Below are 17,410 nucleotides of genomic sequence, written 5' to 3' on the forward strand. Positions count from 1 at the left end.
ATGTCGTCGCTCTCCATCTCCGCATGCTCACAAGCCCCGTTCAACGCTCTCCCGTCACCCATCGTCTCGCTCGCCCCAATTTCGCCGACCAACGTTGCCGACTGACCACCTGCCGCAGGAAAACTAGATGATGCAGCTCCCGGAGCTGATGCTGCATCGACCACTTGCCCGCCAAATCCTCTGACCATGCTACCGACTCGACGCAACCTTATTGACGTTGAAGTAGATGACACACCGTTGTTGCACTGGTGGACACTGGGGCTCACATATCAGTGATGAATTCAGAACCTCGTTGCCGCCTTAGGAAAGCTTTAACGCCACCCACAGTGCCACTAATCCAAGTCGCCGACGGTGGCACGTTTTCTGTGCTTGGAATGTGCTCCGCGCGCATAAGTGTGGCTGATCGCTCCCCGACAGTGCTATTTGCTGTGCTCGAGAAATCTTCCCATGAACTTATCCTCGGCATGGACTTTTTATCCGCCACTCTGCCCTTATTGATTGTGGAACTGGCATGCTTCAACTTGATTTACCGTGTTACCATGACGACCTAACACCAGCTCAACCCCGTCTGTGTTCTGCAGATCATGTTCGCCTAGCACCTCAAGCCGTTACTTACGTGAACCTGAGATCTGTCCCTCCTGTTCCTGATGGTGACTACATGTTGACACCTATTGCTGATGTTCTGCTGGCCAAAAATGTTGCTGTGCCTCACACACTTTTGACAGTCACGGGAAATACAGCATCTCTTCCGATCCTAAACTTCAGCTGGTACGCTCAAGTTATCCCAGATGGTATGACTTTGGCAAAACTTTTTTCTATAGATGCTGCCATTTCAGCGTTCGTTGCCGAATCTTCTTCGTCCTCTGCTCCTTTTCCATCCTCGAAGAGCGCAGCGGATGCCACCATCGACAAGATGATCGCTCCGGACCTTCTTCCAGCACAGACAGCTGACATCCGGCACTTGCTGAAATCCTACCGCGACATCTTTGATTTTGATGACCGCCCTTTGGGTCAGACATCCTCTGTAACTCATAGGATTAACACTGGAGACGCCAGCCCCATCCGACGACGTCCTTATCGCGTGTCTAATGCTGAGCGACAAGTTATCCAGCACGAAGTTGAAAAAATGCTCACAAAAGACTTCATCGAACCTTCCTGCAGTCCATGGGCATCGCCGGTCGTGCTAGTCAAGAAGAAGAATGGCAGCTGGCGCTTCTGCGTAGACTACCGTCACTTAAACAACGTAACACGTAAGGACGTGTATCCACTGCCGCGGATTGACAATGCACTCGACTGCCTACATGGGTCTGCCTACTTTTCATCTATCGACTTGCGATCAGGTTACTGGCATATTTCTGTCGATCATCGAGACCGTGAGAAAACCGCATTCATCACACCGGATGGACTTTTCCAGTTCAAGGTTATGCCATTCGGATTGTGTAGTGTGCCAGCTACATTTGAAAGAATGATGGACTCTCTCCTGCGTGGATACAAATGGACCACGTGCCTGTGCTATCTCGATGACATCATTGTATTTTCACCTCCATTCGAAAGCCACCTTAGCCGCCCAACGGCTGTTCTTGAGGTTTTCCAGAAAGCAGGACTTCAGCTCAACTCTTCCAAATGTCGCTTTGGCCGTCGGGAAATCACTGTGCTCGGCCACCTTGTCAGTGCTCGAGGCGTGCAACCTGATCCTGACAAAATTCGAGTTGTCAAAGATTTTCCCATGCCACGTTCCGCAAAAGATGTACGGAGTTTCATCGGCCTTTGTTCTTACTTTCGACGTTTCGTGAAGAATTTTGCCGACATTGCCTGACCACTTACGGAGCTACTGAAGAAGGACATGCCTTTTTATTGGGGTACTGACCAAGCAACTGCCTTCAGCACCCTTACAACATTACTTACTTCCCCACCCATCTTGGCCCATTTCGACCCGTCAGCCCATACTGAAGTTCGTACAGGACATGGAATTGGTGCTGTTCTCGCCCAGCGGCAACGAGGACAAGATTGCGTCATTGCTTATGCCAGTCGCCTCCTTTCTCCTTCGGAGAGCAAGTTTTCCATTACAGAGCGTGAGTGCCTCGCACTAGTCTGGGCAGTCGGAAAATTTCGACCATACTTGTTTGGCCGCACCTTTTCGGTAATTACAGATCATCATGCCTTGTGCTGGCTGTCGTCCCTTAAAGATCCAACAAAACGACTTGGCCGTTGGGCCTTGAAACTACAAGAATACAGCTTCGACGTGGCATACAAATCTAGCCTAATGCACCAGGATGCCGACTGTCTATCCCGTAACCCCGTGGACCCACCTGACCTTTCAGCACATGATTCTGACCGTTGTGTCTTCGCCATGTCGGCTTTCACCGACATACGCAAGGAACAGCTCAGCGATGTCCACTTGCGGTCTATCATGCAGAGTCTACGTTTGCCCCACGTAGACCCGTCACTACACTTGTTCTTTCTATGCGATGGCATTCTTTACCGACGCAACACGAGCGCCGAAGGACCAGAGCTACTACTCGTAGTTCCTGCGACACTCCGTTCCGCTGTACTTGAACAGCTTCACGACGCCCCAACCGCGGCACATCTTGGGGTCACGCGCACGTACGATCGCGTGCGGCGTAGATTCTTCTGGCCAGGCCTTTACCATTCTGTGCGCCGATACGTTGCTGCATGTGAGTCCTGCCAGCGCTCCAAACATTCCACCTTGCCACCAGCTGGTCCGCTCCAACCAATAGACATACCCACCGTTCCCTTCTACCGAGTCGGTCTTGATCTCGTTGGACCATTTCCAACTTCTCTCACTGGAAACAAGTGGATAGCCGTAGCCCCTGACTACGCCACAAGATACGCTATCACACGAGCGCTACCGACAAGCTGTGCCACTGACGTCGCGGACTTCTTGCTTTATGACGTAATTCTTCACCATGGCGCTCCTCGACAGCTGCTGACTGATCGTGGTCGCTCATTTCTTTCAAAAGTAGTAAGTGACATCCTTCGCTCATGTTTGACGCGTCACAAGCTCACTACGGCCTATCACCCACAAACAAATGGTCTTACCGAGCGCCTAAATCGAACATTGACAATGATGCTCTCCATGTACGTTTCCAAAGATCACCTTGATTGGGATAGTACTTTGCCTTATGTGACATTCGCGTACAACTCGTCACGCCACGACACCGCTGGCATCTCCCCCTTCTATTTATTGTTCGGCCGCCATCCAGCGCTACCCTTCGAAACTCTTCTCCCATCAACGACGCAAACTGTTACAGAGTACGCCCGGGATGCCACTGCTCGGGCTCAAGTGGCCCGCCAAATCGCACGGGAACGTCTTCTTGGCTCGCAGCTCTCTCAGAAGGCCTGCTACGATAGCCATCACAGTGTAGTTTCCTACTCTCCAGGTTCATTGGTCCTCCTCTGGACACCATGCCGCCACGTTGGCCTCTCTTCGAAGCTCTTGTCTCGCTACTCGGGGCCTTACAAGGTTTTACGCCGGCTTACCGATGTCACATACGAGATTGCTCTGTTGGCCAGTCAGTCATCGTCGTCCGCACCCGCTACTGACGTCGTCCACGTGACCCGCCTCAAACTGTACATATCCGCATATGACCCTACTCTCCTTTAGGCACCGAGACGGCGCTGCCAGCAGTGGGGGGTTATATGTTACACGACATGGGCAACGAAAGAGCATCATAGATGACGAAGATGATGAAAGCGACCGTGCTCGTGTTGTTGTTGCTGCTGTTCTTCCATTTTGGCTGCAGCTGCCTCTGACTCTCCCTGCATATTTTGTAAATATATTTATTTCATTCATTCTCTCACCCCCGTAACAGTAGTGTTTTCTTTAATCACCCCACTCAGCGAACAATGATGAGGTCAATATCAGAATTTGCCACACCTGTCGAATTGTTTAACAGAGCCTGAGGACTCAAATGTGGATCCTCCATAATGGTGACCATGAGATTTGTAGAACTGTAAAAAAAAAAAAAAAAAAAAAAAAAAAAAAAAAAAAAGGCGCACAGTTATGTTTCATTTTTTGATGGCTGGATAAATGTTATCTAATACTCCAAATCATTTTGCCAGTAACTTTTTCAGACGTCAGCGATCATATCAGTACTCGAAATTATGTGGCGTATGTAGGCATTAGTAATTGAACAAACCATGCTGTATCTAGACACTACTGCTATAAGCCCTTTCCAAATCTTAAAATGCGTTTCCGCAGGCAACCTGTGTACTGCGGCGAAGACGGCTTAAGCAGTGTTTCTACATGGGTTAGAACAAGACCAAGAAATTTTCGAACCACTACACCCCACCCCACTTTTTTTTTTTCATGAAGCGGTTGGGTTTAGGACAAAGCTTCTTGGCTCGCTTGCAAGGCACATTTGACCAGATAAAGTCACAACGGCATGTGCCCATTGGCCTGGCGACGGCACCAGGTACCTATTGCATGTGGCGTTGCTACGGCAACTAACGTGATCATGGCATGAACTAAAGCTGGAAGCATAGAAACTCAACGTACTGCGAGTTTGTACGCTTCGAACTTTAGTTCTTGATGATTCCTAACATGCCATGGCCGCGTTTGCTGACTAGGAAATTCATATTTCCCGTGAAGTGTTGCTGGCTATGGCGACACATTTCTGTTTAGAAGTTGCGTCGCCCTGCCACTAGATATCCGCTGCAGTCAGTGGACCGAGGGGCGCGCGGCGTTTTTACTGCATATGGTCGAACGCGTTTCGTGAGTTTCTTGGACTAATGAGCAACTGTCTTACACCACAGTTTAGGGTTTGCGTTTGCCCGCTTGGATTGATTGATGGCGCAAACTACAGGTGGTTAAAGTGGCCTCCATTTCTCACTCAAATCAGGGGAACTGAGAAAATTTTGAGGCTGGTCAGGCATTTCAACGCAGCGTGGCGCAATTTCGGCAAATTTCAAGGTTTTGATGCAGCGCGGCGCACATGAGGAATTGTATCAAATTGGTACACTTGGCATAGCTGTTGAACACCTGGTATCAACAATAGATACACTTTTTAAAGAATTTTTCCAAGCTAGCTTGCTATTTCCCGTTTCTACCTCCAGTGAAATGTGGTGACGCAAAACTGTGTAGTGAGCAAAGGATCCCAGGCAATGGCTTGCTGCAGCAAATGATTGAATTTTGATGCCACTTGTTGGTCAGGTAAGGAACGAGTGAAACACTCACCCGTGCTCCCCCCGACAATAGATAGCTCGGCGATGGATCACGTCAACCACCCCAGTATGCTTTCCCTCAAGGCCTATGGGCAGTTGAAGCAGGGCCGCATTGTACTGAAGCTTAGACCTGCAAGCACAGGAACGCCATTACTTGTGCCAAGCACAAATAAACCTCACTGGCATTTGATAAAGCTGTATTTATCTCTAGACATCATCACCTCCTCCTCACATGGAGAAATATGAACACCAACACTTTTTCACGACAGCATTCACATTGACCTATACAGGGTGTTTCAAAATTTGTGTCCAAAGTTCTCAGTATTCAGAAAAATATGATATTTGCTCGCTGCTTTCACAACTGGGCTTTTTGTAGCAGCAGGCACCTATACAGGGTGTTTTAAGAGTTGTGTCCAAAGTTCTCAGTATTCAGAAAAATATGATATTTGCTTGCTGCTTTCACAACTGGGCTTTTTGTAGCAGCAGGCACCTCAAGATTGCTAAAGACATTATGAGTCAATCAATCAATTTAAACTTTATTTTTTCAGTACACTCTGCAGTACATTGTAAATGCGAAAATTGGGGACCAGAGAAAAAAGCTGCTTTTGCACAGCTTGACAGGTGATCCATACAGCAGCAGTGATAGGCGGAAACATATCAGCAAAACTATCCATAATATATACAATGCTATCATCAAAACTATATTATCAATGATGTAATGAAAAAAAAAAACGTTGGCCGTGTATCATAGAGTTTCATACAATAATACATAGAGAGGAATCTGGCACTGTGATTGTGTACCCTCATGAGGTTTAAGGGAAGTACAAGCTTTGGATTGGATCGCGTTAGCCAGCGAACTGTCTATGGGTCTTTTTCTACAGTTTCAGTTTCGTTCTTCGCATAGAGTGGGTAGTGGGGTGGGTGCAAAGGACCGAAGCTGCGCCTTTGTTGTTCAAAGAAGCTGAAAACTGCTAGGCCTCTCAATTTACTGCAATGCTGGAGCTGTACAAGTCGTGTTTGACAGTTTAAGTGAAGCGTCGTCCACTCACTACGGCGCATAAATGTAGCGTCCCATGCCAGTGCAGGATATTACATCGAGTTCACGTTTGTTGTTAGTGCGTCCTGCCAAAAATCACTGAAATTAACTACAAAACGACGGCAAAGTGAAGTAGACGCACCACTATGCTCTTCCGACTCGACTTCACAATAAAATGAGAGGCGCGTTGGGGGCAGACCACTTGAACAGACGCACCTGGCATCGCAGCAGATGAAATGTCAAGTGTTTCTCACTTAATACTGTGCTGTTATTTTCATAAATAGATATTGCATACTTTCGCGGGCAAAACAAGAATGTTTGTTTTGAAATATTGTAAAAAATAATTCCTTAAATCTTGATGCCAAATCTAGAACTCAATGGCAAAGCACTGCATACCATGGTTTATAAATTTGTCGAGGTTTCACTTCTCCTACCTAGTCACAAAAACCTTTTGCAATAAAGTATGCGCACAAGGAAATGAAGCAAGTTTCAATTAGACATAACTTCATATCACTTTGTTTTACACTCAGCAAACAAGCGTCGCGAATCCCAAGAACGTGACCCATCCGAAGCGCATCCAAAGCCTGTACTTCCCGTAATTCCCATGGGGGTACAAGCGCCTCTGGGGGAGCCCGCGTAGACACTAGCGCCAGATTCCCCTATAGGTATTATTGTATGAAACTCTAAGCCGTGTATCTTCGTGCTCTGCCGCAAAGGATGTCACAAAATGATTATCTGTCTGCATGGGCTGTTCAAGGTATAGCACTATCTGGCAGTAATGTGAGTAAACAAAAGTTTTTTAGAACGCAGAGCAACTGGTAGAATAGCAGCACCGAAAATTTTTTGTTGAAGCCCTTGAACATTTAAGCAAAGTGTAGAGAATGCCCGCTTTTTTGTTCATAACATCGCATTGTCTGCGCAGCGTAATAAACACTTAAGTCTTAAAAATACGTATCTATGCATTTTCGAAATGAAAAGACACACTGCTTAACACTTATGTATTGATGTTACGCATCAAGTATGCGTAACATTTGCTTTCTGATTGACAGTGTTCACAAGTATCAATGCTGCCACCAGATTAATATGAGTGGGCGTTGAGCAAGGGATTAACCTTTCATTGGTAGGCTGAATATCTGGTCAGGAGGACCAACAGGTGTACAGACAGACAGGCCAAAATGTTTGCGAGAATCGTAAGAAAGACTATCGTCATTAAAAAAAAACAACAAGCACCAAAACAGCTTAGTAAAAAAAAAAACAGCACATAACGAAAGAAAGAATACTGCACATAAAGAAACATAAGTACAGGTATCAAAATTTATACACAAAGGGATCTGGTAAGGTTTTGTTAATAATGTTAGAAATGTCGCCATTTTTTGGTCTAATTCATTGAGTGTGGTTGTGAGTACATAATGAAGTTTTTCTTTCTCATAATGGGTGTACGTGAGAAAAGAATGTGATATTCAAGGCAATACCTGAAAGGATAGATAGTTTTATTAGCTCGAAGATTTGCTTTTCCTTCGAGTAAGTTCTCTTTTTCCTCATATAAGGTTTTTGTATATTCTCAGTATATTTATGTTCTGAATATTCCTAATGTTATGTTTGTGGAATAAAGGTTCGGTGTGTTCCAGAAATGAGGTGTTTTCTATAGAACAAAGCACATTTTTCTGCACTATGAATATTTGCTGCAGGTCAGATAATGTTGCGTTCCCCATCTAGTGTGCTGTAATATAGGTGACAGTTAAAGATTGCAAATTGTAACAAAATATAACAGGAAAAGCATGACGGTTCCGATTTATTTACACTAGCTGCTCCACTTAATTTTGGCAAATAATTTTCACATGATCATTTCAGCACATATATCCTAGAAAAATTACACTCATTAGCTTAATCTGTTTTTCTATCTTGATTTGAAATGGCCCAAGAGTTACATAGTCATCGATTTTACCTAAAATGCTGAATGCATGGAACAACACACATTTAGTTTTTGATTTATTTACATTAATGTATTACCCTTTTGTAATTATTTGGGACAGTAAGAAACTTACAATAATAAGCTTTCTAATAAGCAGAGTTAGGTGGTAAATATTTACTAGTGGAGTTGGGCAGTTACGCCGAATGTGAGAATTGAAGATCTTCATGCAAAGAACCCGTTGTGGCTTTGGGACATGGAAAAAGCAGCCTCTTGTAATTATTTTGCTGTAATGAAAGTCAAATAAATCTCCAGAAGATTCAAACGATGATTCTTGCTCGTACCAAAAAAAAAAAAAACATGAGCACTCTGGAACACCGTGCGCTCAGCTCTCTGCTGCGTCTCAAAATGTGAGGAAGTGGTTCCATGTGCCACGTGATTGCAACTACTCAAGCTCATTTCTTCTTTCATTCAACCGCAACACTGGATCTCTCTAGGCCCCCACCTTGTGAATTTCTCCACTGCAATTAGTTTATGGTACTTGTAACGAGTTTTCAATACTTCTACTTTAAAGTATCTCATTTTTTATTAAACTTTCAAACTAAACGTTTGCTTTAAATAGACGGTAGGCGCCCTACTGTTGATCAGAATTATTACCCTCCTGTCAGTGCATATACTTCGAGTTTCAATAAATGTGTTTAAAACCTTCAAAAATCAGAGAAATGTGATATTTGTTCCATGCTTTTAAAATTACTTCTTTTATAGCCACAGGCATCTAAAAATGGCTAAAGACATCATTTGGGGCTATAATTAAGGACGCTACATTAACTTGAGTCAATATGTTGCCAATGATTATATCACTATATAGGCTTACTTTTTCACATAAAGGCCATGAAAAAATAGAGCATTATATAAGATTTTGTTATTAGAAGGGGCATATCATTATATTTGGTGTTGTGATATGTGCACTACACTGCATGTGACAGAAAAGCGATACTAAGTGCAGGGTGGATGATGCCAAACTGCACCACCAAACATAAGACAACTTTAGCCCAATAGCTTGAACACCCTTCTATGTATTTTATTGGTAGTACCTCTATTTTTTTATTTTATTAGAAATGGTATTGATCAGCCCACAAAGATGTAGTAAATATGACACCATAAAGACACGGGTCAGTGTACCTGAGTTGTCCCAGAACTTTGAGTGGATTAGCACCCATGCGGTCCAGCTTGTTGATGAAAGCCACACACGGCACCGAGTAGCGGCGCATCTGACGACACACAGTCAGTGTCTGTGACTGCACCCCACCAACCTGCACACACCCAAGCCAGCAAACGAGACGGTGAAATGCAACTGACACTCGCATAAAGTCTACAAAGAGGCTGCTTGGCCTCAAATGCAGCTTCTACTTAATAACACAACCTCCAATGCCTAAGCTGAAAGACCTGCCGTACGGACACTTTCTTCGACTTTCAACAACGGTTAAAATTTGACATATTTGGAAGACATGCTGAAATGTTCAAGCTTGATATAAAAAAAAAAACAGATAAAGCAAGCAGTACAAAACCAAATGCCATGAAGTTTCCTCTGGAATATGCAACAAAAAACCCTACAAGTTTGATGTCAGCACAGCAACGGTAAGAGGCTTCCCAGTGTCTGCATCAATGTTTTGCATTAGATAGTCACATACTGTGGTCAGCGATGATAAGAGCACTGTGTGTTCAAACAAGGCATTTGTCCAGGTGATGTTTGCTAAGCAAGGCATAGTAGTAGTAGTAGTAGTAGTAGTAGTAGTAGTAGTAGTAGTAGTAGTAGTAGTAGTAGTAGTAGTAGTAGTAGTAGTAGTAGTACAGTGCATTCCACTTGTAACTACTAGAGCAATGCACTGAGCAAAGTTTCTAGTCCGAAGCGAATTCGAATATTGAAGTATCAGTGTGAATCAAATCGAACATTTGTAGATTATTTTTCGATACCTTGAAGTGAAATTGCAGATAATAAGTTGGAGAGGATTACTCAGCATGTTCTTAATGAAATGAAAACATGAAAGTGTTTTTTTTTTCTTTTTGGCTAGGTTGATGAAGTGCTTGCAAGGTGGTACTTCTTAGTTGTCTTATCAAGAATAAGGCAATGCAGAGGCCGAATTGTATTTATGCAGATGACTTGGGGCATTCAAAGTGTTGCCGCCAACACTTAACATGTGAAAGGCACAGATGCTATTTCCTCAGCTACTTCTCCTCCTTCAACTTCTCTGGAAGCCCAAATAATGTGGCAGACAAGGCTGTGCTCCTCTTGGAGTTAGGAGTTTCAAGTCTGCCTCGTAGATGTCAACATACATAAACATCTGAGATTTTGGTTGCTAAAGATCTTTGGCGTCTGATTTTTCGAACTTTCTGCCCATATTCCAGGTTCAAAACAGCACTAATTGAGTTCCCACCTCTGCCACATCTATAATCGCCATGTTGGAAATATAGTTTTTTCAAGTCAATACATTTGCGACCGAAGTGAAGCTTGAAAGAGAGCTTTGCCGCAATACAATGTGATAAGGTGAAGCATATTAAAAATCCTAAGGGGTCACTTTCAATCAGCGCTGATTGTATTTTTCTTTGGGAAGTTTGAATTTTCATATAGTAAAATTTTATTTATTTATTTATTCAATACTGCTAGCCTGAATTTCCAGGCCTTAAGCAGAAGTGGAGGATTTTCAATGGAAATGCACTTGAACAATAAAAAAAAGACCTTACAAACAAAACAGCAAAAAAGAATCAAATGGTGTGTGAGATGTGGCACTACAATACAGTAATACAATATGTAATGACGAACAATGGGTAGGCCAACGTAAGTAGTGATACTTGATACAATGCGTTGTCTAATGCTTGAAATCATGGGAAAAGAAAACAAGTTTCTGTTGAGTAAATTTTAGATTTTAACACATTCCGTATTATCAGAGGTATAACTGAAAAAAAAAAGAATACATCGAGCAATGATAGCCGACTCATGAGGGAAGCTCTTATGACCCATTGCTACAGTACTAGCAATTAAAGTGCTATCATTCTGTCCCTTGAATTGCGGCAGTGAATGCGGAAACAGAAGGGCACTCGATTATTTCTCTGGGCAAACGGTTCCTATCTCGGATTGTACGGGGGAAAAAAGAATTCATATAAGAGTTAGTTTTGCACAAAATTTCGCTAGCTTTTTTTTTATGGAAAGATCAAGTGGGACGCTGCTGCATAAAAGATTTCAAGTACGTGATTTTCCTGATTCCAAGCTTGTAATGGTATACCATATAGAATATTTTTAGCCTTTTGCGAAGGCGTCGGCTTTGTAGAGATTCTAGATTTGCTGAAGTTCAAACAGCGCTAGGCGGTGTTTTCCAACTGTATGAATTGAAAATAAACCTAGCTGCCTTTCTTTGAATATTTTCTAGTTTATTTGTGTGCGGGTTCCATACTGCTGCAGCGTATTCAAGTGTTGGTCTTATATATGTTTTGTAAGCCAAGAGCTTCACATCCATTAGTCTTCAAAAGCGTTCGCCGTAAGTACCCTAGTAGACCCTAGTAGACACATTGCCTTCTTGTGTATGTAAGTGACGTAGGAGAGCAAACGAGATCAAACACTATATATAGACTATTAGATAAATATTCGAAATTTCGAATATTGGCACATTCCTATTTACAAGAATGTCCAAGTGCCAAAGAAATCCCACCATTATTATCATTATTTGTTATAAATGGGCTGACAAAAAAAAAATGTAGAATAGAAATGAAAACCTTTCATTTGCGTGCAAGTAAACTATGCACTGCTTGTTTGAAGAAAAGCCACAGTCTGTCAGCTCCAATTCCTTTATTTGAAGCTGGCACACACCTTTAACGAGGTGCTGCACATAGCTGAAGCGAAAACAAGGTCCCGGGTGGGGTGGGTTGGGAGGTATCATTTGCTGGTCATCTTGCGACAACACCAGTTTCTGGGTATGCTGTGCAACTGCACCGTGAAAGCTGTCGCTTTCACAGCTACCCGCAAGATTGCGTGGTAGGTGCGGAGAGCCATCTGCGGTGCGCACCGAAGTTGCATTCAATCGCTATGTCCAACATTGCTGCACTGGAGCATTGTAATGAGAGGTTTATTTTACCATAGAAAGCATACTAAAAAGGATGGTGCCGCAGTTCGCCCCGAATATATCAAACTCTGATATATCGAAGTATTGGCTATATTGAACAATTGAAAATTCTCCTTGAACTTTCCATGAAAAAGTATGGGACCGGCGCACCTGTATATCGAACTCCCGCACAGTGGGACATCCGATATATTGAACGCTGCGCCGCGCCTAAGCCCAGAAAGTGCATTTTTCTTAGCAAATATTGATCAATTTTAGGCCGCATCCTAACAAGTTCTAATTCTTATTCGCGTGCAGGCAACAAAAAAAAACGGGTGTTATTTCATCGCGCTGATCAGGTTTGTTGGGCGGCACTTGCTACATCTGTACGCTTGATTCACGATCTGCAGGTTTTAGCACGCGGACATAATTTTTTCCAAGAGACCGATTTCCGAGGGCACCAAAATGAGAACGGGAAGTGACTGGACGATCTCAGTGCAATGTTCGCATGTGGTTCACATTCCCTTCCTTGTTGTTAGCACACAATGACATGCAAGCCTGAAAAGCATGGCCTTCAATATGTGCTACCTTGTCACGTATTTTCAGTGTTTTCGGTTTCAAAACACGTGTCTCGGAGGCTACGCTTTTTTTTAAATCTTTTTGCATCGAAGTCCCTAAAAGCAGCTGCTGCCAGCTACAAAGCCATAGTGACATCAATATCGCCAACATGTGCATGGTGAGAACTCGGACAAACTCGGCGTTGCGTCTTTTGCGCCTTATGGTCTTGTGCACTTCTCGCCTCGTTCCTGATAAATCCTCATTTGGGAGTTGAACTGAACGTTGACCCGCATGTATCGATAAAAATTATGACTGGCGCTTAGAGCGACGTCAAGTAAAACACTGTGTTGTAAACGTTCCCTGCGGGCCAGGTGATGACTTCGGGCACGTCATGACCGCTAACAACAGCGTACGGTGCCTTAGTGAATTCTGCGACTTATCAGCATATCCGGGCACCATCTCGGACAGCAGCGACTTCATCGGTACTGATGACGATGTTGCTGTTTCTGACTGCATCGATGCTGAGATTTTGGCTGCTGTTGCCGGTGCTGCGGAAGTATAGCCGTGCGATTGTGAATGTGCTAACGCCTTCGCTCCCCCCGCTAAATGAGCTTTTGCCGCGCTACAAAGCTTGCATCGGCATTCTGCGTTTACTAACGTTGGGGCCGAAGGAGCTAAGTTAGCTTATTTGAAAAGCTTCAATGATATTAAGGATGACTGGAACTTGACAGCGCGCAAGAAGCAAGACAAGTTTACGGACTAAATAAAGTGCAGTAACCCGCAGTTCACACCTTGTTTTTGAGTGAATCGTTATCTTATCTTTTGTAACAATTTCAGAGGCCTGAAATTCTACAATTTAGGCCTTAAATATGCATATTTTGTATTTCAAATTCTCAATACATCGAACTATTTCGCGATCCCCTTCGAATTTGATATATCCGGGATCGACTGTACATGGTACTTTTAGAAGTGAACACATTTGTAAGAGACTATTTTAAGCCACAAACTAAAGGCCGAGCATTTGACTGCCTGTGCGACCAGTTGACACTATTCTTCTTCCCCTCCGGCGACGATCCAGTTGAGCCAGGTGGTGAGGGTGTTGAAAATAAAGAAGTAGGGAATGGGCTTAGGGGGAGGCACGACAGAGATGTAGAGAAAGAGAAGAAGGAAGTAGAAAGGCGGAGCTAGCTCTGATGGAGTAAACGTCTTCATTCAGAGCCTTGACCATGGGCCCTTGTTCTTGACAGATGGTGTTTCAGAAGGACCAGAGAGACCGCAGAACCGATACGTCTTCGGTTTATTATTGACAGAACAGGAATAAAAAAAAATATGCAGAGCGTGCCCCTGGCTACTACTTCTTCCTCGCCTCCGAGCTCCATCTTCAATCTGTGTTTTACAGATGGAATGGAAAGGGGGAGGGTAAAAGCTGGATTGCTGAGCAAGTAGAAAAGGCAGGGTGACAGGTTGGCGTATACAGAGGAGCAATTGGGACAGGAGAGGTCAGATCTATGTTTATAGAGAAAAATGCCAGAGTCAATTTACTAGTTCGTGCCGTAAAATTTGAGCCTCTAGATGAATTCAGTGCAAGATTAAGGCGTATGGTGGTTAGAAATTGTTCAACTAGAAGTGTCGCTGGAGTTTTTTCAACCAGAGAAATTGTTTTCATCAGGGCAGCAAGGCAAGGTTGCTCCCCCAACGAACATAAGTTGAAACTCTGGTTTCAGCACAATTCTCTGTGCAATGACAATGCATCCTATGAGACCATCCAGTCGAAGCAATGCTACAGTTAGGCAAAAGCAAGTTGCCAAAAAAGGCTGGCCATGCTATCTCAGCTTGCAGCAACCTTTAAGCTGCAACCAAAACACCATCTTGTGACCTTGTGGAAGAGCCCTTGACATCACATGCAGTATGTCTGTGACTGGCTCTAGTTCCCCTAAAACGTTAAATTGGTTGAAAAGCTGTACTACATAAGGAAGCATCTACTACAGTTCCAGAGGAGAACACCTGGAATCCTGCAATGTGCTCTAAATGCCCAACCAGAATTTAAAAAAAAAAAACTCTGTAGCTTTCATTTTATCTAGGAATTCAGATTTCTAACTGATCCTTCAATGATATGCAACTAAATTTTCACTTATTATGCCAAGCACCACGGAAACTTCCCTGAGCTTGCTGTACACATAACAAGGCTGGTGTGAATATTCAAATGCTTTAAATATTTCAACAAATATTAGAGTATTCAAATTTGCTTCCATTCAAATTGATATTATTAAAAATTTTGAAGTTTTCAAGCTAAACTAATATGTTTTATTACCTCGCATATACAGTCGACTCCCGTTAATACGAAGTTCACGGGAACCGCAAAAAACTTCGAATTAAACGAACTTCGAATTAAGCAAAAAGCACTAAAAATGGCACTTTTATTAGTTTAAAAGCGCGACAGTTTTGAGGAAAAATAGTCTGTCGTTGATGCCCAACATTTCAGCAAGCGATGATGCTTTTGCCGTGACGACTTCACCACTGAGAGGAAGTTTGTTGTTTCGTGCCTCTCTGATCCAAATCAGCAGTGCTTCCTCCAACTCGGGGTAGGCGCCGGTGCGCATCCGCTTCCGCGATGTCTTGAATTTTTCACTTTCAAACGCATCCAATATTGAGCGCTCATTCTTTATGAAAGTCGACAGCGTGTTAGGCTTAATGCCGTACTTTCTTGCAATGTCTTGTTTGGCGGTGCCTCCCTGGTCAACTTCCTTCAAGACTTCGACTTTCGTCGCTAGGTCTAGCGTTCGGTAAGGGCCACAAGTTGCCATTATCAAACGTACGTCTCCAACACAACACTCAAAATCAGAAGCGCGGAAACACGTGTGGAATCAACCCAGCGCGCGGGTGACGCGGTGACACACTCGAGTCTCGACAAAAGTCAACTAAAGAGTCAGTCGATGCCGCCGATGCGATTCGCCAGCGTTAAAAAGATTGCCGCTTCAAGATCTGTGGCGCTGCGGACAGTAGTGATGGCGAAGACACCAGCGCGGTCCGGCAGATGTTTTGGCATATGAAAAGTTCCCCATTTTACTGTAAAATTACGGTCGCGACGAGACTGTTGATTGAAAAAACTTCTAATTAACCAATATTATGGGTTTTTAACTTTGAATTATCGAGCATTTTTTTTCTATACGATTGCATGCAAAACTGATGGGACCACTTGCTCATCTCTAATTAACCGAAACTTCCAATTAAGCGACTTTGAATTACCGGGAGTCGACTGTAATCCTTGAAAAGGTGGTCTCATTGCAGTGGAGATGTGCTATGCCGTGAAAGCACCTATTTAAATTTATTATTTCGCATGTAACCTCCTGTAAAGGTACTTTCACAGACGTAAACATGTGCTAAGCTGTGAAAACACCTACCTGGAAACACCTATCCGACTGCCACAAAGCCCCACTTTAAGGTAAAATGAACATACTACGCTCAATTTGACTCATCATTTCTTAGGTTTCAAAGGTTGTTATACAGGCTTATATGCTAAAATTATAGTAAATATTAGAACATCACATGTTATCACTTGCATTCTATTGAAAGTCAAATCCCGCTACTATTCAAAGTTGTTCCCACTTTCTTTGAGGAAAAAAAAAAACAAACAAGGCATTTGCACAGGCCTTGCTTCGATTTAAAGAAAATGCTGACTTGATGAAATGAAATGATGACAACTATGCCCATCCTTTTTTTACAATATGTAATGCATACTATTTGAATTCAATTCGATATTGTTCAACCAAAATTACTATTCCCTTTAAATTCGCTTTGAACATAAAATTCACTCTTTGCAAAAGCCTACACATGACCAAACATAGAAATCAGTATCCACTGCTGAAATGCCATGCAAAATAGTCACACAAGAAGACAATGTCTGCTTTCGATGCTGGAACACAGAGGAAACATTTCCATGTCGGCAGTGCCTGAGTGTTGATTAAAGCTGATTAAGAGATGAGGAAGTTGACAATGACACTAGTGAAGTTCAAGTAGTCAGTGCAGAGACCATGTTCACTATTTCTGATTTTTTGTAGGCCACTACTCAACGTCAGCACAAAGCAGCCACAGTGGTTAGCTGGCAGCCATGGTACGACAAGAATGTCTAAAGATGAGTTCAGTGCAAACTGCAGTGCGCCTGCACGGTTCCCATACATGATGTGCAATCTCTTGAGGAATTCATTATTTTTTCTTCATTTCATTTTCTTTGCGGTGGCAGAAGCTGCCAAGCCAGTTTCGCACTAGAACAGTAGGAACGTCGGTTTGGACTACAAAAGGTTAACAAATTTTTGTGGTGGCACGCATTCACGTGAAGAGTTTTATTCACAAATATTTTTTTCCATGCAATATATTTGTGTTCGATATTGCATACATTTTAATAAATAGTGTGTACGTGCAATTGTAGCCTATACAATCTATGCTTTACCATGAAGCAATAGTTATGAAACCAATTTTAATCTTATAAGCAGTAAGCGTAGAGTTTGACATGCTTTAAAAGTGTGATGCAGAACTCCACTATGTGCTCTTGACTGCCACAGTATATGGTGATACCAGAGACGCCAACACAATGCCCCCCGTAGTGTGCTGCAATAGAATTCGTATGACTTGTAC

At 43.2% G+C, this 17,410-nt stretch overlaps 1 protein-coding gene across 3 annotated transcripts in view; it reads right to left on the reverse strand.

Moving 5' to 3' along the window:
* Positions 1-17,410, reverse strand: part of mEFG1 (mitochondrial translation elongation factor G 1) — a 154,512-nt gene that overhangs the window by 110,230 nt on the left and 26,872 nt on the right. For all 3 annotated transcript variants that reach the window (XM_075873820.1, XM_075873723.1, XM_075873771.1), the window contains exons 5-6: positions 9,312-9,442; positions 5,198-5,314 (exon numbers count right to left, since the gene is read on the reverse strand). In XM_075873820.1, coding sequence (XP_075729935.1) covers positions 5,198-5,314; positions 9,312-9,442 — 248 coding nt within the window. The remainder of the gene's footprint in view (positions 1-5,197; positions 5,315-9,311; positions 9,443-17,410) is intronic.

This window comes from Rhipicephalus microplus, chromosome 1 (genome assembly GCF_043290135.1).
Source record: "Rhipicephalus microplus isolate Deutch F79 chromosome 1, USDA_Rmic, whole genome shotgun sequence".
NCBI lineage: Eukaryota > Metazoa > Arthropoda > Arachnida > Ixodida > Ixodidae > Rhipicephalus > Rhipicephalus microplus.